Consider the following 21,682-nt stretch of genomic DNA (forward strand, 5'->3'; position numbering starts at 1 on the left):
GCGCGGCCGGAAGTAGGTGAGGCGCGCGCGCGCGTCCCCCCAGCACGTGATAGTCCCGGGCGGAAGAGGCCGGCGGAGGCTTCAAAGGGGGCGGGACGGCGCCTCGGCGACTCCCATTGGTCGCCCCGGCGGGCGGGCGGCCAATGAGCGCGCCTTTCGCCCGGACCAAAGATGGCGGCCCTCTCGCGCCCTCAACGAGGGCGAGGCGGGGCCTACTTGTTGTCCTCGACGTCAATCAATCAATCGTACTTATTGAGCGCCTACTGTGGGCGGAGCACTGTACTAAGCGCTTGGGAAGGACAAGTTGGCAGCATCTAGAGACGGTCCCTACCCCGCAGTGGGCTCACAAGTGAGTGAGGGCCGCGTGTGGGGAGGTTTTTAGGAGGGGGTGACAGGTCTCATTCATTCAGTCGTATTTATTGGGCGCTTCCTGTGTGCTGTACTGAGCGCTTGGGAAGAACAAGCTGTCAGCTGTGTGACTTGGGGCAAGTCACTCCAATCAATCAATCAATCAATCGTATTTACTGAGCGCCTACTGGGTGCAGAGCACTGGACTAAGCGCTTGGGAAGTCCAAGTTGGCAACATAGAGAGACAGTCCCTACCCAACATTGGGCTCAATCAATCAATCAATCAATCAATCAATCGTATTTATTGAGCGCTTACTATGTGCAGAGCACTGTACTAAGCGCTTGGGAAGTACAAATTGGCATCGCATAGAGACAGTCCCTACCCAACAGTGGGCTCACAGTCTAAAAGGGGGAGACAGAGAACAGAACCAAACATACCAACAAAATAAAATAAGTAGGATAGAAATGTACAAGTTAAATAAATAAATAAATAGAGTAATAAATATGTACAACCATATATACATATATACAGGTGCTGTGGGGAAGGGAAGGAGGTAAGGCGGGGGGGGGGATGGAGAGGGGGAGGAAGGGGAGAAGAAGGAGGGGGCTCAGTCTGGGAAGGCCTCCTGGAGGAGGTGAGCTCTCAGCAGGGCCTTGAAGGGAGGAAGAGTCTAGAAGAGTCACAGTCTAGAAGGGGGAGACAGACAACAAAACCAAACAGACTAACAAAATAAAATAAATAGAATAGATATGTACAAGTAAGATAAATAAATAAATACAGTAATAAATACGTACAAACATACATACATATATACAGGTGCTGTGGGGAAGGGAAGGAGGTAAGATGGGGGGATGGAGAGGGGGACCAGGGGGGGAGGATGGAAGGGGGTCAGTCTGGGAAGGCCTCCTGGAGGAGGTGAGCTCTCAATCAATCAATCAATCGTATTTACTGAGCGTTTACTGTGTGCAGAGCACTGGACTAAGCGCTTGGGAAGTACAAGTTGGCAACATATTGAGACGGTCCCTACCCAACAGCGGGCTCACAGTCTAGAAGGGGGAGACAGAGAACAAAACCAAACAGACTAACAAAGTAAAATAAATAGAATAGATATGTACAAGTAAGATAAATAAATGAATATAGTAATAAATATGTACAAACATATACATATATATATATATACGCATATACACTCCACTTCTCTGGGCCTCAGCTCCCTCATCTGTAAAATGGGGATTAAGACTGTGAGCCCCACGTGGGACAACCTGATCACCTTGTAACCTCCCCAGCGCTTAGAACAGTGCTTTGCACATAGTAAGCGCTTAATCGATGCCATTAGTAAAGTTGGCAACATATAGAGACGGTCCCTACCCAACAACGGGCTCACAGTCTAGAAGACAAATCGCTTTTGCCTCCCATCAGCTTCCTAAGGATTGGGGCTCAGTGGCAAGAGCCCGGGCTTTGGAGTCAGAGGTCGTGGGTTCAAATCCCGACTCTGCCACTTGTCAGCTGTGTGGCTTTGGGCAAATCACTTCACTTCTCTGGGCCTCAGTGACTTCATCTGGAAAATAGGGATTAAGACTGGGAGCCCCACGTGGGACAACCTGATCACCTTGTAACCTCCCCAGCGCTTAGAACAGTGCTTTGCACATAATAAGCTCTTTATAAATGCCATTATTAGTATTAACCGTGCCATTTATTAAGCGATTACTATGTGCAAAGCACTGATCTACGCGCTGGGGAGGTTACAAGGTGATCAGGTTGTCCCAAAAGGGGCTCACAGTCTTAATCCCCATTTTACAGATGAGGGAACTGAGACACGGAGAAGTTCAAAGACTTGCCCAAGGTCACACAGCTGACAATTGGCGGAGTCGGGATTTGAACCTATGACCTCTGGCTCCAAAGCCTGTGGTCTTTCCACTGAACCACGCTGTTTCTCTTGTAACCTTCCCAGCACTTAGAACAGTGTTTTGCACATGGTAAGTGCTTAATAAATATTATTATTATTAAGGAGGGGTAACCCCCTTCTCCCCAACTTCGAGGGAAAAGGAACTGACAACCTAATCCCGGCTCCACCATGTACCTGCTGTGTGACCTTGGACAAGTCACTTCACTTCCCTGTGCCTCAGTTCCCTCATCTGTAAAACGGGGATAGGCTGTGAGCCCTATGTGCGACAGGGACTGCGTCCAATCCAGTTATCTTTTATTTCTAGACTGTAAGCCGGTGTGGGCAGGGATTCTCTCTATTGCTAAATTGTACTTTCCAAGCGCTTAGTGCAGTGCTGTGCACACGGTAATCACTCAATAAATAATATTGAATGAATAAATGAATGATTTTCCCCTGCGCCTATTGCAGTGTCTAGCAAATAATAAACGCTAAGAGATTTGGGCAGGAATGTGTCTGTTGTTATATTGTATCCTCCCAAGCGCTTAGTACAGTGCTTTGCACACAGTAAGCGCTCAGTAAATATGATTGAAGATAGCAGCCTGGCCTAGTGGATAGAGCACAGGCCTGAAAGTCAGAAGGACCTGGGTTCTAGTCCTGCTCGGTCAAGTGTCTACAGTGTGACCTTGGGCAAGTCCCTTAACTTCTCTGTGCTTCAGTTATCTCATCTGGGACATGAACTGTATCCAACCCGATTTCCTTGTATGTACCCCAGTGCTTAGAACATAGTAAGTGCTGAACAAATACCTTAAAAAAAGGGGAATGTTTGGGATAGGGAATAGGGAGTTTGAAAATGACATTAATATTAATCATCCTTGTCTGTAATGGTTATAACCCCAACTCTACCACACTTGCCTGCTGTAAATCATTCAACTTCTCTTTGCGTCAGTTTCCTTATTTGTAAAATGGGGATTAAATACCTGTTATCCCTCCCCAGAGCCTCCCATATTGGGCAGGGACTATGCCCGATCTGATAATATTGAATCTACATCAGTATTTAACACAAAATAAATGCTTAACAAATACCACTGGGATTACTATTATATTTGCTATTAACAGGTATTCCTTGCAAAAAAAAAACCATCCATTTGTGGTGCCAAAAGTGAATATCTTTAATCTCCTTTTTACAGAGGAGGAACGTGACAACCTGAGAAGAAAGCTGACGTATCCCAGAGTCCCAGAGGTAGGGGCAGAGCAGAGGATGTAATTCCCACCCTATTTTGAGGGTGATTAAGCCCACTACTACACCCCCTCCGAAGACCTGAAGTGTGAAAGTCGTCTTCTCGGTTCCAACGCAACCTGTGACCCCCAAAATGCCTTTCCCCTGTGGACTACTTCTGTCACACTGGAGTCCGTCAGGGCCTGCCAAAAAGACAATACAACCTCTCCGGCGGTTCTTGGCTCGTAATCTGGCATTGAGCTCACAGAAGAGAATACCAGGTGAAAGCAACGGGAGATTGGGACATCTGAACTCTGCAGTCCTATAGTCGTACTTACTCTTAATTTTAGCCTTTCCTTTTGAAGAATTGGGCAGTCTTGTCCATTTCTGTGCAGTCATTTATATTGACTACTCCTGTAAATATTTTTATGTTTTTCTCCGCTCGCTGGAGCATAAACTCCTTGTGGGCAGAGTTTATCACCTTTTTATTCTGTCCTTCCCTACTGGCTGGTATATTACCCTGCACCAAGTGGGTACTCAATACTACTACTACAATGAGACATTTAAATTGTTCTTTATGGAAGATTTATATTTTATATTCATTCATTCAGTCGTATTTATTGAGCGCTATTGCTAAATTGTAATTTCCAAGCACTTAGTGCAGTGCTGTGCACACGGTAATCACTCAATAAATACTATTGAATGAATAAATGAATGATTTTCCCCTGCACCTCTTGCAGTGTATTTTCCCCTCCGCCTATTGCGGAGCACTGTACTAAGCGCTTGGGAAGTACAAGTCATTGGGATCATTTATTTAGCAACTATTTTATGCAGGGCACCACTCTATAACCACTTAGTAACATTATTCTTCCTTCGCTTGAATTAAATTGTGCCCTGAAAGAGTAGTAGTCAGGAAGAGTAAATGCATTTGTATGATTGGGACCTGTATCAGTCAGTAGTATTTACTGGGCACCTCCTGAGCGCAGAGCACTCTACTAATTCTGGTACTTGTTAAACGCTTACTATGTGCCAAACATTGTTCTAAGCCCTGGTGGAGATACAGTTTAATCATGTTGGACACAGTCCCCATCCCATATGAGGCTCACACTCTTATCCCCATTTTACAGATGCGGTAACTGAGGCACAGAGAAGTTACGTGATCTGCCCAAGTTCACAAAGCAAACATGTGGCGTAGCCAGGATTAGAACCCAGGTCCTTCCGTCTCCCAGGCCTGTGCTCTTTCCACTAGGCCACGCTGCTTTTATAAGTGTATGGAGCATGCAGTGGCATTAGTAAATATGATTCCTGCACTCAGAGAGTGTAATCATCTAGCTGGAGAGACAGGTACGAAAATAAACTCTGATGGGGAAAATAAGAGTATCTAATTTATGTACTAAGTGCTTTGTGGGGTTGTGAGTACTGAGTGCTTAGGCGGCATGAAAGTGCTGATGGAGTTGGGGGATATAAGATGGGGATATCAGAAATAAATTGGGAAGGACTTTGGGGGGAGATGTGATTTCAGAAGGGCTCAGAAGATGGGGCACGCTGCGTTTTGTAGGATATGAAAGGGAAGACAGTTCCAAGCCGAGGTAAAAGGTCTGAGCAACAGTTTGGAGGTGGGAGGCACAATAGGTAGGTTAGCTAGAAAGGAACAAAGAGTGTGAGCTGGGGTGCAGTAGGAGAAGAGAGTGGATATGTAGGAGGCAGAGCTTGGATTATTTTAAAACCAACTGTCAGGAGTTTTTGTTTGATGTGGAGAGGAAGGAGAAGCCATTGAAGGTTTCTGAGGAATGGGGGGATTCTAGAAAAATGGTCCAGGCAGCAGAGTGAAGCCGGGAGGAGACAGTAAACACGGAAACTGATGCACTAGATAAACTGAGACACGACAAGTATCTGGACTAGGATGGGGGCAGAGTGGTTGGAAAGAAATGGAATGATATATAGAAAAAACAACAATTAGAATATGGCTAAAGACTGCATTTTTGGGGATATATCCAGAAAGAATGGAGTTAACACTGTATTATTTTAGTAAGAATTGGGCTGTTCTCTAGATTTCCACCCCTGGGTTTGAGAAGCAGGGTGGCATAGTGGAAAGAGAATGGGCCCGGGAGTCAAATAACCTGGATTCTAATCCCAGCTCCGACATCTGTCTGCTGTGTGACCTGGGGCAAGTCGCTTAACTTCTCTGTGCCTCAATTACCTCATCTGTAACATGGGGATTAACACTGTGATCCCCACTTAAGACATGGGTTGTGTCCAACCTGATTATCTTGTATCTACTTAAGTGCCTGGCACATAGTGCTGAACAAATACCATTTTTAAAAAATTCCATTGCTGTTTTAGCTCTGGCACCTTTGTGGGAAAGGCACTTCAGATACGGAAGGGCTATTTAAAGACAAAGTATTATTTTTATGAAGCGAATTAAATGTATTTTGAATTGATTTGTTAGCTACATTAATGTATCTGGTCATTTATTCGGATAGTTGTGTGTGTTTCTTCCTCCTTTGTACAGATTTCAATAGCTTTGTTGCCCGGACTAACACTTGTGGAGAGTTGTGTTCCTCTCACTTGGGCCAAGAGGTTACCCTGTGTGGATGGATTCAGTACCGAAGGTAAGTGAAATCAGGCAGCTTCATCAGTCAGTCGCTCGATGATATTTACTGAACACCTACTGAATGCTAAGCTCTGTAGTAGACTTAGCTTGGGTGAGTTCAACAGACAGGACAAAACTTTTTCATTTTCAATAATCTTTTCTTATTAATGCCACTGTACGCACCACACACTTAGAATAGTAAGAAGGCACTCAGGATGTACCCAGTAAATATTACTGATTGATATAGGACACAGTCACACAAAAGCATTTACTTTTCCTGACTACAACTGTTTCAGGGTACAACTTAGTTCAAGCATTGGATGAATAATGTTACTAAATGGGTATCTAGTAGTGCTCTGCATAAAATAGTTGCTAAAGAACAACTTAAATGTCTCATAATAGTAGTAATAATTATGGTACTTGTTTAGTGTTTACTATGTGCCAAGCATTGTTCTAAGCACTAGGGTAGATACAAGTTAATCAGGTTGGACACAGTCCCTATCCAACATGGGACTCACACTTTTATCCCCATTTTACAGATGAGGTTAACTGTGGCCCAGAGAAGTTAAGTGACTTGCCCCAAGTCACACAGTAGACATGTGGTGGAGCCGGGATGAGAACCCAGATTCAGTGTCATTAGCAGAATTAGACATGTTCCCGGCCCATATTGAGCTTATAGTCTAGAGGGGGAGGCAGACATTAATATGAATATATAAGTAATTTATAATATATTAAAGATGTGTACATAAGTGCCGTGCGGTTGTGGGTAGGGCGAATACGAAGCGTCCAAAGGTAACTTCTAAGTGTAAGTCTTGAGGGCAAAGATCATGCCGTTTACTTTTTGTATGTTTCCAAAGTGACCTGATACAGTGCTTTGCTCACCGTAGGCACTCAGTGCACACTGTCGATCTTCATGACACTGAAAAAATGTGCTTTTTGTATTGTTTTTTCGTGAATCAGGCAAAACCTTTTCCTGGTCCTGAGGGATTTCCATGGACTCATTCAAGTTGTCATTCCCCAGGATGAGGTAAAGGGAGGAGGGGGGTTAATTTTTCTAATAAACAGCAAAGATTGAGAGGCAAAGCCTGGCCCGACACAGCCCGAGTGTTTATTGATGACTGAATGGAAATGTTTGAACTGCTGCTCCTCTGCCTTCGTGCCTGGTGGGCCACATTGGATTCAACATTGCCAGATGGTCCAGGGTTTTGAGAGGTAGCATCTGTTTAGATCTTACGGCCTCAAACAAGTCCAGAAATCCTTTATCAGGAAGCAGCATGGAAGGAATTGCTGCATTAATGAGGGTTCTTTCCATTTTCCAACTCTGTTTCTGCATGACATCTCCCATAAACCCCAACATGGATAGGACCATCTCCGCAATAGGGAGGATCTGATCGTGTTAGAGTTAAACTTGGTAGTTTGCTTCATTTTCCTTTCCCCAAGGAAGTCTTATATCACTTAAAGTGATCTAAATAAAGGCATTAAAGGACTATTTTGAAACATCTTTGCAACTAATTTTTAAAGCACCAGCCCTTTCCATGGTACTCAGCTGTGGAAAAACTCTGTAGTTAATATTTACCTGATTAATTTTTGTTTGTTTGTTTGCTTTTTGCTCTCATCCCGTAGTCGGCTGCTTCAGTGAAGAAAGCATTATGTGAGGCCCCTATGGAATCTGTTGTACAAGTGACAGGGACCGTCATCTCCCGACCCCCGGGACAGGAGAATCCGGTTAGTGCTTTGAAAGCTCAATAAATGGGATTAATTGATTGCCTTGGTGTGGTTCTGTCTTGGACTTGAAATTTCCCTATCTATTTGCCTCATGTAGCACCTGGGAATCCCTGAGAGAAGGAAAAATCTCTAGTGAGGCAGTGTGGCTTAGTGGGAAGAGCCCAGCCCTGGAACATGGGACTCGGATTGAAGTCTCAGCTCTGCCACTGGCATTCTTTTTGACCTTGATGTTGATGATGATGGTGTTTGTTAAGCACTTACTATGTGCCAAGCACTGGGGTAGATACAAGGTAATCAGGTTGTTCCATGTGGGGCTCACAGTCTTTATCCCCGTTTTTCAGATGAGGTAACTGAGGCACAAAGTCACACAGCTGATAAGTGGGGGAGCTGGGATTAGAACCCACAACCTCTGACTCCCAAGCCCAGGCTCTTTCCATTAAGCCATGCTGCTTGTAACCTTTTTGGGCCTCAAGTTTGTTCCTTTGTAAAATGGGGATAAAATAGATTGTGAGCCGCGTGTGGGACAGGAACTATTCTTAGCCTATCTACCATGTTGCCTAGCACTTAGTAAGCACTTAATAAATGCCATGATTATTATTATGGCACCAAGGGGCAGGACCTGTTACCTTATCTCACTTCTTAATAGCGTAGGCTGCCGCTGAATGTATCTTAAGTAGATCTTTCTGTCTTTCAGAAAATGCCAACAGGTGAGATTGAAATCAAAGTGAAATCTGCAGAGATTTTGAATTCCAGCAAGAAGCTGCCCTTTGAAATTAAGGACTTTTTGAAGGTGACTGTCATTTTTGGTTGTTCATATGTGGCTAGTGATGAGGCTACTAATGATCACTGTAGGATGTGTTGGCAAGGTAGCATTTCAGGTGAAACATTGATGCTGCAGAAGTATACTTTCTTTTTTTAAAAAAAAATGGTGAAAACCCTTGTAAAAGAGAATGTTTTTTGACCATAAGAATGAAACAGATAAATATCAAAGCTTAGCAATGCTTGCGCTTTTATCCTTAATGCGGAGTTTGTCAGGAATATGACCCCGGCGTGGTGTACTTATACCATGATCAGTGAGCCTTAAATTTGGAATAAAAAGGAAGTACATTTACTGGTAAAAGAGGTGAAAATAAATCAAGGAAGGCGACCTATGGTTCTAACCAAGATGTGCTTTGAAAGAAGAAATAGCTGATGAAAGAGTAGCTATTTCAGGTGACCGGCTGCGTTACCAGACAGGCAGAAGTGGTGAAGCTAGCCTCAAAAATAAGCAAGGTTTGTTATCCCAGTGTTTAGAACGGTTCTTGGCACATAGAAAACACTTAACAAATACCATAAAAAAAAATGGAAGAAACAGAGCTGATACAGCTCTTGCACTTCTACCCTGCTCGCTCTCACCACTCCTTTTTGATCCCTCCCTAAACCGTTCATCCTTCTCTGCAGTCCTTCCAGGGTAAAGCAGGCAAGTCAGAGATGGTGGAAGCAAAAGGTTTTGGTGGGTTTGATTCTGTTTTTGAATACCAAGACTCTGGTAAGAAACTTGTAATAATGAACAGACAGAAGAAACTCAGAGGTATGTTAAGCGGGGGCAGGGGAGAGGCAGCGAAGGACCTGAAATTAGCAAGTTTGAATTTAAAACAGGAAAAGATAATTTGGAATGAGATGGTAGGAGCAGGGTCTTACCTCTGCTGAATTTGGAATAAGCAGGTAGTGTTAGGTATTGGAAATGAAGGAAACTCTCCTAACTCTGTTAGAATCCAACTTTATGTGATAGATTAGCCTCAGGTAGTAGAGGCTTCTTTGTATCCAAATAATTTTGTTTGGTTTTTATAGTAGGAGTCTTTTTTCAAAGTCATCTGGCTTTTTTACTTGTTAGAAAACTGAAGCTGTACGGATGCAATACCGTTACTTGGACTTACGCAGCTTTCAGATGCAACACAACCTGCGACTGAGATCCCAAATGGTCATGAAAATGAGGGAATTCCTCTGCAATCTGCATGGTAAGGGAAATACCCGTGAACATTCAAGGGTGCATTCTACGGAGCATTTTTATTACACAAGACCATCTGTCATTCCTCTCAAAATGAGTTCAGGATAGGACATCCACTATTAGGGTTCAATGCTTGGTTATCTTCCTTGCCTTGGACACGGAGGCACCAAAGGATGATGTGAGGTAAGTATATATGGAGCCTTTAATCAGTCAATCAGTGGTATTTATTGAATGTTTACTGTGTGCAGAGCTCTTGGGTAAATTGATTTTTCTTTCTGCCTGTTTTTGAACTCCTCTGTCATTTCATGAGAACATTTTGATATTTAGTAGAAAGTTTTGGAAGAACAGCAAAGCAAGGTGTTAACCAGGCTCTAAAATGAGGCTGTTTCAAATAGATATTAACCTAAGCACAATCTCAGAGCTGTTAACCTGCACTCTGGATCTCTTTGGTGGGCTGCAGACTCAAACCAGAGCTTACCTCCGTGTTTTCTGAATTTTAAGATGCTTTTATTTCTCTAGGGTTTGTGGATGTAGAAACACCAACATTGTTTAAGAAAACTCCAGGGGTATGTATGTCTCTTGACTAGTCTGCTATTAAATTTATCTTTTGACTCCAAAATCTGAAACATTACTTCACTTTGATGTTCCCTTGATGTAACTTTATTTTTGCATTAAGGGGTTTGCTGGCTCTCCACCTACCTGTCACTAGGCTGGGCTCGCTAAGGGAAATTTAGCAAATAGTCATGATCTTTTCCTTCTGAGCTATTCCAAGGAAAGTATTCTCAAAGACTTTCATCCATAAAACATTCCTGTTGAATTAGTTCAACCTTATAAATGTAAATCTAAAAAAGCTTTTAAGTATGGCTCATCTGGAAAGCCACAAAGATTGCTTGGTTAGCTGCCCGCAAGAGAACTGAAAATTTCAGGAATTTTCCTGGCTAGTGCTTTATTCATTTTATTTGTGTAGCACATCTAATCCCTTTTTGAAATATAATAACTACTCAGTTACATCCTTTAGCCACAAGTTGTGGAAGTCAGATCACTTTTACTTTTGGTTTCAGGGTGCAAAGGAATTTGTGGTACCTTCAAGAGAGCCTGGAAAGTTTTACTCCCTCCCTCAGAGTCCTCAGCAGTTTAAACAGCTCCTGATGGTCGGAGGCTTGGACAGGTAAGAGTTTTGTTTTGTTTTTTAATTGGGCTGGGATTTTCAAGAATATGAACAATTAATCTGATTTCTTATAGGATTACATGAGTGAGTATTTACAGGGAATGAAGGGGAATAGGAATGAAGGGGAATAAAATGGCCTTTAATAAGTGACATAATCTGGAAACTTATTTTAGTCTACTAGTGAGAGGTGGGGAGAAGACAGTTGGACAAAGAAATATGTGGGATAGTTATTTCTTAACGTAGGTTGGCCAAGTGTCAAGCAATCGATGGTAGGTATTGAGTGCTTACTGTATGCACAGCACTGTACTAAGCTTGGGAAAGTACACTGCAACGGAGTTGGTAGACACACTCCCTGCCCACAGGGAGCTTACAGTTTACAGGGAGAGACAGACATTAAAATAGACTAGGAATAAGGGATTTAATAGAGTAATTTCTGATTCGGAGGAGCATGAAGATCCAAAGAAAACGTCTTGCTTGCTAGTGGGATGGGCTAGCATGTGGTGACTGGCATTGTTGCAGCCCATGGGTGAGAAATCACAGCTTCCCAGAAACGGCTTCATTTGTGCTCTTTGATCACAGGTATTTCCAGGTTGCCCGCTGCTTTCGAGATGAAGGTTCAAAGCCAGACAGGCAGCCCGAGTTCACGCAGGTATCCCTGAGCCCATTTTATGCACTCACTGTCTTCTCTTAGAATCAGGCCACAGAGCGTGTAGCTATTCCATAGGTGGGAAACTATGACTTGACACCTGGCCACATGTTTGGTTTTGTTGTCTGTTTCCCCCTTCTAGACTGTGAGCCCGTTGTTGGGTAGGGACCGTCTCTATATGTTGCCAGCTTGTACTTCTGAAGCGCTTAGTACAGTGCTGTGCACACAGTAAGCGCTCAATAAATATGATTGAATGAATGAATGAATGACTAGCACAAGTACAACTGTAAGAGTCTGCACTGAGTGCACCTGGATGATGTGTTCTGGGCTGAGTTTTCCTCTATGACATTTATGGTAAATATTTAATCTAATGCAGGTACTGTCAGGTTGATGTCTATTTGCTGTCCTCTCCATTGCATGTCACTCCAGGCCCTATAAATTTGCCCACATCCATCAACTGCATTTAGCGCTTACTGCGTGCACAGCGCTGTACTAGAACACTTTGGAATGTATGTATAGTAGAGGTGGAAGACTCAATCAGAGCCAACAAGAAGCTCACAGTCTACAGGAGACAGATATTAAAATAAGGTACAGATAGGAGAAATAATAGAGTATAAGGATAAGTACATAAAGACTGTGGGGCTGGGGTGAGTAATGAAGTGCTTAAGAAGTACAGAGGTTAATTGGACCCTGGTGGAGAATCCAACCTCCTGTACCTGAACACAATTTCCTGTACACTCATTTTTCCCTAACGCATGCTTTTATTATGTGTTTTGGAGCGAACTCATTTAGGGAATTACGGAAATGTCTTCCAAACAAGTATCTGTCTGGGTTATGCCATGATGCTATGTTGGAAGAACTGGTTGTAGGAATACTATTGCTGCTGGTTAGTGCAATTTTTCCTCAACACGGGGCCGGTCAGAATCCCGGTGGTATAGAACTGCATGTATTAATATTCGATTGTCTTTGAAAATATAAAGTTACTGTCTGTATAGACATTAACTTCCACTTTTATAGATTAGTCATGTTCAAAATCTAAGGCTTCGCAAAATAAAAAGATAAAAATGAATGTAGAATTAGGAAGAAAGGATCTAACCTCCCTGCTAGTGTCTATATTAATTTTATTTTCTCGTTTTGATTTCAGATTGATATAGAAATGTCATTTGTTGACCAAGCTGGGATTCAGAAGCTGATTGAGGGCTTGCTTCAATTTTCCTGGCCTAAGGAGAAAGGACATATTACGACTCCTTTCCCTTCCATGAGCTACTCTGAGGCTCTGGCCTCCTATGGGCTTGATAAGCCAGATACTCGCTTTGGAATGAAGGTGCATCACTTTCAACATTCTTTTTTTTTTTTTTTTTTTTACTTAATTTTCAAGCGGATTGCAGTGAGCCTTGTGCTGAAGTTCCTCCAGATTTTACAAATTAGACAAGTTATTGCATCTAATTTCTGACCCAGGTAGAAGCGAGTTAGACTATAATGGTGCTTTGAATCTGTCTGAAGTATTACCTTGAAAGGTAATACCTTGGGAATTGAAAAGAAACCTTGGGAAGCAGCATGGCTCAGTGGAAAGAGCTGGGCTTGGGAGTCAAAGGTCATGGGTTCTAATCCCAGCTCCGCCGCTTTTCAGCTGTGTGACTTTGAGCAAGTCACTTAACTTCTCTGTGCCTCAGTTACCTCATCTGTAATATGGAGATTAAGACTGTGAGCTCCACGTGGGACAACCTGATCGCCTTGTATCCTCCCCAGCGCTTAGAACAGTGCTTTGCACATAGTAAGCACTTAACAAATGCCATCATTATTATTATTATAAAGGTTGTTTTGAGTTGTCCAGTGGAAAAAGCAAGGGTCTGGGAGTTAGGGGACCTGGGTTCTAATCTCGGTTACACCAATTACTTGCTGAGGGACCCTGGGCAAATCACTTAAATTATCTGGGCCTCGGTTTCCTCATCTGTAAAATTCAGTACCTGTTCTCCTTCCTAGAGCTCCATATGGGACCAGGACTGTGTCCAACGTGATAAACTTTTATTTACCCCAGGGCTGAGAACAGTGCTTGCCATATAGTAAGTGCTTAACAAATACCATTAAAAAATCTGAAAAGCTGAGATTAAATTTACTGGGGTTTGCTGGATCTCAGCCCAGCACCTGTTCTGGAGTCCCAAGCCTTTTGGAGAGAGCCCTGGCCCTCAGTTCCAGGCGGCATGCTGACTGCTTAATCATCAACACTGATCGAATGATTGAAACCCAGGTAATTTCGTTAGATACAAAAGAGGCTTACAGTGTTTGCAAACAAAGAGGATTGAGTTTGGCGGTCTTATTTTCCTTCCCAGCTGCAGTTAACTCATAGACATGTCTTCTGCCGTGGGTCCTAGATACGTCTTCTACTATGTGTCCCCCTTCAATTCACTTCAATCTCTCTTTTTTCTCTTGTGTCCATCTCTAAAATTGGTGGACAATAGCAAATGAATTGGTTCATGCCGCTGGAGCACCGGGGAAGACAGATCCTGGGTGTTCCATTATATTCACCCATTCTTACATGTTTTTCAAATACCAGATTGTTGATGTGTCTGATCTACTCAAGACGACAGAGATTGAATTTGTGCAGAAGGCCCTCAGTGAACCCCAGGGCACCATCAAAGCTATCTGTGTCCCTGAAGGAACAGTAAGTAAGATGCAAATCTGTAAGTCGCTAAACTCCTTGTGGGCAGCGATTGTGTCAACCAACTCTACTGTATTGTATTCTCCCAGGTGTGTAGTACAGTGCTCTGCCCACAGTAAGCACTCAGTAATACCAGTGATGGATGCAACAGTTTAGAATGATAGTTGCTTTTTAGCAGGAGTGCTAAGCATATGCTCACTGCCGTCTAGGAGTGTGCATTGTACAGAGATCAATGCACATCTGACCATATGATTATTGGTAAATACCACCATTATAATTAGAAGGGGTAAAAATGCCATGTAAGCTAAGTTTCAAATAATTACGCTGTCATTTCATTTTCCGTATAACAACTGAAGCTCTAATTTCATTGAGCCCCACCAGTCACAAAGGATGGGCAAAATGAGTCAGAGAGCTCACCTCCTCCATGCCTTCCCGACTGATCCCCCTCCTTCCTCTCCCACTCCCCATCCCCCCCGCCCTACCTCCTTCCCCTCCCCACAGTACCTGTATATATGTTTGTACAGTTTTATTACTCTATTTCACTTGTACATATTTACTATTCTGTTTATTTTGTTATGATGTGCATCTAGCTTCTATTTATTCTGATGACTTGATGCCTGTCCACATGTTTTGTTTTGTTGTCTGTCTCCCCCTTCTAGACTGTGAGCCCGTTGTTGAGTAGGGACCATCTCTATATGTTGCCAACTTGTACTTCCCAAGCACTTAGTACAGTGCTCTGCACACAGTAGGCGCTCAATAAATACGATTGAATGAGTGAGTCCCAGGGTCGGCCCTGAAGCCATTTAATCCTCCCCGTCACAGCTGCAAGTGCTTTGCACATAGTAAGCGCTTAACAAATGCCATTATTATTATTATTATTATTAACCTCCTGTCACACTGTGACCATGAGACCACCGGCGAGGTCGGGGTGGCTACTGAATATATCCACGACCAGCTTGGCGACAGGAAGGAGCTGCCCCTGGATGATGTGGTTGCACTTCTAGAGTGAAGTCCTTAATCCCCTTCCCCATCTCCGCTCTTTACTGTCAACTGGCCCACGGTCACTTATAAACAGGGCCAATAGTCAGCAGGGAAAATGGTAATGATTGCTCCTGTATTAGTGTGTGGAAAGAACAGATCACTTTAGAGAAATCTGCTTATGGGGCCGCATATGATGTAGAAGTTCTTCATTTCCCCCACAACTTCATTTGCCTGTTTTTTCCTCTCTTTAGAAACATCTTAAAAGGAAAGACATTGAATCCCTTAAAGAGTTTGCAGGAACTCATTTTAACCAGGTAAGGCATAAATAAATCTATCCACTGGACTGGGGTCTCTTCCCTTTTTCTGGTGATTGGCTTCAGCCCCATCCAATTTTGAATATGTCCAGTTTTGCTGTGACACATGTCTTTACAATGCGCTTTGGCTAGAATGTTGTTAGGATATTAGGGAAGACTTGTACGACAGCGTGAGCCTGTTTGGCTATGACGTGTGACCCATATGCTCAAGACGTGGAAACAGGATAAGTCTTCCTTCCTTGAACCTTCAGCATCAACACTGGAAAAGCTGCTTCTACTACCGCTATTACAACTGTGCCTTCCCAGCAGACCCCCCTCTAGGAATTTCCCATGTTTCAGACTGAGCCTTAACAGTCTGAATAGACAACATTCTTCAAATTCTCCATCCTCTAGGGTCAAGCTAAAAACTTTCCCTGGGTTGGTAAGATTACACCTAAATTTGGAAGGGTGGCTATACCTTGAAGCGGAGGTGACCGTCATTTTCCTTGTGTGCTTGCTTGTGTTTTCTGGGTTACTCTTCATGTTTCTTCAGTGAATTCCTAAGATAACGAGCATTTCAGGAAATAATTACTCTCTCAATAAAATTGGCTTTTCAAAGCTAGCCCTCTCCCTGATGGGTGAGCAGTGGAATACTGAATATTACTTTCTTTTCCCTACAGGAGATTTCACCTTTAATCTTGAGGTCCAACAGGAACTGGAAGTCTCCATTTACCAAGGCCCTGAGTGAGGAACAGAAATTGGAATTTATCAAATTAATGGGGATCCAGGAAGAGGACCTTGTCCTGCTAACTGCTGGAGAGCACACAAATTCAGTAAGGGGAACATTCCTACCCCTTCACAGTAGGAGCAAACAATGTCTGATCTGTGGAGGACAGACAATTCCTCCTCCAGGGGAATCCACCCCAGATATTATAATCAATCAGTCAAGGAAGCATCGTGGCCTAGTGGATAGAATGTGGGCTTGGGAGTCAGGACCTGGGTTCTGATCCTGGCTGTGCCACTTGTTTGCTGTGTGATCTTGGGCAAGTCACTTTCCTTCTCTGTGCCTCCGTTCCCGCATCTGTAAAATGGGGATTGAGACTTTGAGCCTCATGCAGGATCGGGACTGTGTCCAACCCTATTTGATTGTATCCACCCTAGCACTTAGTACGGTTTCTGGCACATAGTAAGCACTTAACAATCCCCCTTTTAGACTGTGAACCCACTGTTGCATAGGGACTGTCTCTATGTGTTGCCAACTTGTACTTCCCAAGTGCTTAGTACAGTGCTCTGCACACAGAAAGTGCTCAATAAATACGATTGACTGATTGATTAACAAATACCACCAAAGACCCAAAGAACTTAAAAGTGACTTGCCCAAGGTCACACAACAGGTAAGTGGCAGAGCCAGGATTTGAACCCAGCTACTACCTCCCTGTCCTGGTCTATTTCCGTTAGGCCACTCTGCTTCTCTTGCCAGTACAAAACAACAGAGTCGGCAGGTACGTTCCCTGACCACAGCAAGCTTATTGGGAACCAGAAGGTGCCTCTGGCCTCCTAAAAATTGGTTACTTTGGTCAGTAAAGTTGCTTTCATAAAATGGAGGCTCCAAAGCATTGAAACAGAATTCTCCTAAACCCACTGCTGTCTCTCTCATTCACAGTGCTCTCTGTTAGGGAAGCTCCGCTTGCAGTGTGCCGATCTTCTGGAGTCAAGAGGATTCACGCTTCGTGACCCAGCTGCGTTCCACTTCCTCTGGGTGGTGGATTTCCCCTTGTTTCTTCCTAAGGAAGAAAACCCCGGAGAGCTAGAATCAGCCCATCACCCGTTTACTGCCCCTCATCCTGATGACACCCATCTCCTCATCTCTGAGCCCAGAAAGGTACCCGTGTCTGAACTTCCTGATATAAGAGAGGGGTGAAACAGGACGTGGGAATGGAAAAATAAACCAAAACCTTTTTTTTAACATTTTAACAAATGTTAAAATTACTATTTTAATTACTATTACTATTTTATTTTATTACTATTACTATTTTTACTAATAGTACTATTTTTTGGTATTAGAGTTTTGAAGTTTGAATTTGCGTTAACATTTACTTTGTCCAGTGTTTTGAAGGAACGGCCTTGTGTCACAAGGGCCCGATTATACTTTTCCCCAACTCCCAGGTCCGAAGCCAACATTATGATTTGGTGCTGAATGGCAGTGAGGTAGGTGGTGGCTCCATCCGAATTCACAGTGCAGAGCAGCAGCATTACATCCTGGAGACTGTGCTGAAGGTAACCCATCTATGTATATTTCTATTTTTGCCATTTTATATATATTCAAGGTTTGTTTTTTCATCTGGTAAAATCATTTTATTCAACACACTATAAATGTGGGATTAGATCCCTCTTGCTCTGTAATGTTATTATGTGTAAATTAGAATTATCTTTAGACAACATATTTTTAAGGTACTTAAAGGAGAAGATTTCAGGAAGAGGAAGGAAAAAAAATAGAAGGGAATTATAACAGTCATATTAGAGTTTTTGTTTACACTCATGGATGCCCATTCCATGAGGATGGTGGCCTCCACAGCCTTTTGAGATCTAACAAGACCTAAGATTTTCCAATCAGAACTGAAATGACCCAAAATGGTGGCTTTTCTGGACTATTAGCTGTTTGACACTCGTTCCCTCCTATTCCTCATCCTCACCATGCCACCGAAAATCCCTGATCTCTTTACAACCCAGTTCTCCAAGTGAAAAGTTAGCACCCATGTTTACATGTCTATCGTGGAATAAGTAAAAAATGAAAGCAAGGATAGTCCCAAGAGGTGGAGATTTGCTGGGAGAAAGGTAGGGAAGAATCTGTGCAGGTGCCCAGAAAGGAAGGGAAAAGGGAATGGATGGTTAAGGGTGGCTGCTAATAGAACTGTGTAAAACATAGGAGAGAAAGACAATGGGTGAGGTGCCAGTAAGGCACAGGGAATTGGATCCTAAAGCGAGAAGTGAGGTTGTGGGGCTGAATCGTGGGCCTAAATGAGTGAGTGGATAGAGAAGTGGTTTTGAGAACAGTTGGCTCAGCTGTGACAGTAGTGGTCCCACTGAGTGAGCCTTCCCTCTGAGTAATGACACTTTTCTGGGATTCCAGGAAGACGTCAAACTGCTTTCCCACCTGCTTGACGCTTTAAGTTTTGGAGCACCCCCACACGGAGGAATCGCTCTTGGTAAGTAAACTGCATCGGGCTGGGCATTTTGCCCAGAGAGGATCGTGCTGGTACTCAGAAATTGTGGTTCAGAAATTGAGAAGAAGCCGGGAGGGGGGGGAAGATTGGTCAAAATGCCTGGGCTAAGGCAAGACAGAAGTTTTCGGGATTAATAATTCAACTGGGGCAGAGGGTGGGCAAAAGCCCACAGGTAACTAGCCCAAAAAAGCTCTATTTATCGAGGGGTCCCAGGTCCATGGGAGGCAGCCTGAAGTCAGAAGCTCTCCCTTCCTCATGCTTGTTGTCAAAGGAGCCCCAAATGGGTGGAAACTTTCCTTTCCTATCTTAGAACATTGGCAAAGTTTAACCAGGGATTCAGTGTTCACCTGGGGTGGTGAGGTACCCAGACACTACCTCCTCCAAGAATTGTTCAAGTCTTGGGTATTTTTCTGTTGATATTTTGAACGGCTAAATTTAGGCCTGTTTTCCCCATCTATTAGATTATGTTATTCTACGTGGCTGTCCTCCTCCACTTAGACTGTGTGTCCCTTTGGAACCATATGCTTTGTACAGTGCTCTGCAAATTCTAATGGCTCGATAAATGTAGGAACAATATCTAGAGTTGGGTTGTTCAGATTTTGTTAAAGCTAAATGCTTAACAAAATGAGAATTTAGAGTAGCCTTCCTAATTCCTAGATAAGTGCTGAATAATAATAATAGTGTTCTTATTTGTTAAGCGCTTCCTATGTGCCAAGCACAGTTCTAAGCACTGGGGGAGATACAAGGGTATAAACTGGGTGCTCAAGAAATTCTCATTTACGTGGTCATTCTTGGGCTCAAATCCGAGGAACAGCTGCAACTAAGAGAAGACCTGCTTTTGGTAGTGTCCTCTGCAATCTCCATAAGACTACGTACCTTCGTGGGGTACAAATGAAGTTATTAGTTCATGAATTCGATCACGTGCAAAATGCCATTTGATTTCTCAGAGAAACCAAGGGCAAAAATAGACAATCTTTCACCTTTAAATTTTCACAAGGAAAAGCATCACTTGCATTTAGGCAGGGGAAGAGGGGATGGGCGGACTGGGTAGAACAGTAAATTCAGATCTGGTAGCTGAATTTTCTCTGATAATGACCATAGTCCATAAGCCTTTATCATCTCCCCAGTCCTATATTTTGGTTTTCGGTGGCTATTCCTCTTCATTTTGTTTCACGAGAAGAGAAGGGAAAGGCTTAGGCAAGTGCTGCTAGTGTCGCAAACAGCATTTGGATGGAATAAATTGGAGGCTGAAAGTTATGTGTAATGTGTCCCTAGAAATTTAATCAGAGTGATCAGAACCCACTGTATTATGCCTCTGGATTCTGAAAAGAATGTTGATGTAAAAATGCAAGAGTGAAATCATTCTAACTCCAAATCATATTCCTTCGAATAATTGGATAACTCTTCTTTCTTTTTCTTCATGGTGTTTTAGCACTTATTATGCACTGTTCTCATTACTGGGATAGGTACAAGTTAATCAGGTCAGACACAATCCCTGTCCCACGTGGGCCTCACAGTCTAAGTAAGAGGGAGAACAGCTTAGTACTTAGAAAAGCACTTAGTACAGTGCTTTGCACATAGTGAGCGCTCAATAAATATGATTGAATGAACAGGTATTTAATCCCCCATTTTACAGTTGAGGAAATTGCAGCACAGAGAAGTTAAGTGATTTGCCAAAAGTCACAGAGCAGGCAAGTGGCAGAGCCAGAATTAGAACCCAGATCCTCTGAGTCCCAGGCCCCTGCTCTTTCCAGTAGACCAAGCTGCTCCTCAACGGTGTCAGATTAGAAAGGCAAGGGAGTTAGGGGGTGGTCATCACTACTGGCTTAGTGTCTAAATTTGATTTCCAGGACTGGACAGACTCATCTGCCTCATCACCGGAGCACCAAGCATCAGAGATGTCATAGCTTTCCCGAAATCCGTCCGGGGACACGATCTCATGAGCAATGCTCCAGACTACCTCCCTCCGGAGGAACTAAAACCTTACCACATCCAGGTCCGGTGGCCAGGAAATTCAGGAGACGGGAACTAATTCAAACGGAGCAGCGAGCGGTCTCTGGCCTGGGAAGCTGTTTATGAAATCGCCTTTACGCTTTGAAGTCTCCAACAACCGAAGGCCAGGGTGAGAAGAACTGACGTACTGCCGGAGATTTCGCCAACGCTCTTTTTAATTTCGGCTCTCCTGGAAGGTTGTAGAGAACTGATGGAGACTCTCTGATGCCTTTAACAGGTTGTGGGATCAGAGACAGGAAATGAGATTTAACGTGGAATGGAGAGAGACTGGTAAGTCCTCCTGTCCCTCCATGAATTAGTGATAGGAGGAGATCTAAATAGCATGCTGTTTGTACTGACTCGTAGGACATCATTCCATTAAAGATGTAAATGATCAAACGAATCATGGTTAAATGGGAAAAATCTTGCTGCCATCCGTAGGCAGGTTAGTCAATATAAGGGGCTCAAAAGCCAATCCATTTAGCCCTAGGGGAACAGCAAAACTGTTTCATGGCGGGAGACCAAGTCCCACAATCATCTGTAGCCAACAGCCAGGAAAGTCGCTAGTCTGGGCAGCTAGTATAGGTCTATGTGTTTACATCTGATCCAAAATTTTCAGACTTCCTGAATACGGCTCTTAGCTGTTGCCAGCTTGGCTCCTCGGTGGTTACAGATGAGAGCCTTGGTGATCTTGAACCTAACAGCTAGTGGTTTTGCGTCTATAACTGTTTTAGTTTCTGAATAAAATCTATTTTTAATGCTTGGGTTGAGTTTCATTCCAAGCAGGGAACGTATTTCAGAAAAGTTCAGAAGCAGCGTGGCCTAGTGAAAAGAGCGTGGGCCTGTGAGTCGGAAGACCTGGATTCTAATCCCGGCTCTGCCAGTTGCTTGCTGTATGACCTTGGGCAAGCCACTTCACTTCTCTGTGCTTCAGTTCTCCTATTCTCCCTCCTACTTGACTGGG

At 43.4% G+C, this 21,682-nt stretch overlaps 1 protein-coding gene across 4 annotated transcripts; it reads left to right on the forward strand.

The window, feature by feature from the left end:
• Positions 1–176: 176 nt before the first annotated feature.
• Positions 177–21,544, forward strand: DARS2 (aspartyl-tRNA synthetase 2, mitochondrial). 4 transcript variants are annotated; one of them, XR_005454464.1, is made up of 19 exons: positions 177–349; positions 3,422–3,731; positions 5,963–6,062; positions 7,004–7,070; positions 7,667–7,768; positions 8,463–8,558; positions 9,642–9,765; positions 10,275–10,321; positions 10,817–10,923; positions 11,503–11,572; positions 12,714–12,893; positions 14,124–14,231; positions 15,461–15,523; positions 16,183–16,335; positions 17,166–17,384; positions 17,669–17,779; positions 18,633–18,708; positions 20,577–20,848; positions 20,957–21,544. XR_005454464.1 is itself a non-coding variant. In XM_038758468.1 (18 exons), exons 2-18 carry the CDS (start codon positions 3,605–3,607, stop codon positions 20,756–20,758), a joined length of 1,932 nt encoding a protein of 643 aa, XP_038614396.1. In that variant the 5' UTR covers positions 177–349; positions 3,422–3,604; the 3' UTR covers positions 20,759–21,543. The 4 variants fall into 4 exon arrangements, 3 of the variants coding, with proteins under 3 accessions (XP_038614396.1, XP_038614398.1, XP_038614397.1); XM_038758468.1 differs by having other exon boundaries at positions 20,577–21,543; XM_038758470.1 differs by lacking the exon at positions 7,004–7,070 and having other exon boundaries at positions 311–349; positions 3,422–3,474; positions 20,577–21,543.
• The last annotated feature ends 138 nt before the right edge of the window (positions 21,545–21,682 follow it).

The sequence above is a fragment of the Tachyglossus aculeatus genome, chromosome 16 (genome assembly GCF_015852505.1).
Source record: "Tachyglossus aculeatus isolate mTacAcu1 chromosome 16, mTacAcu1.pri, whole genome shotgun sequence".
Classification (NCBI taxonomy): Eukaryota; Metazoa; Chordata; class Mammalia; order Monotremata; family Tachyglossidae; genus Tachyglossus; species Tachyglossus aculeatus.

Coding starts and splice junctions, on each gene's coding strand:
- DARS2 (XM_038758468.1), top strand. CDS start 3,605: ATGCCTTTCCCCTGTGGACTACTTCTGTCACACTGGAGTCCGTCAGGG. Junction 15,524..16,182: donor CAGGAACTCATTTTAACCAG/GTAAGGCATAAA, acceptor TTTTCCCTACAG/GAGATTTCACCTTTAATCTT. Junction 17,780..18,632: donor TCCTGGAGACTGTGCTGAAG/GTAACCCATCTA, acceptor CTGGGATTCCAG/GAAGACGTCAAACTGCTTTC.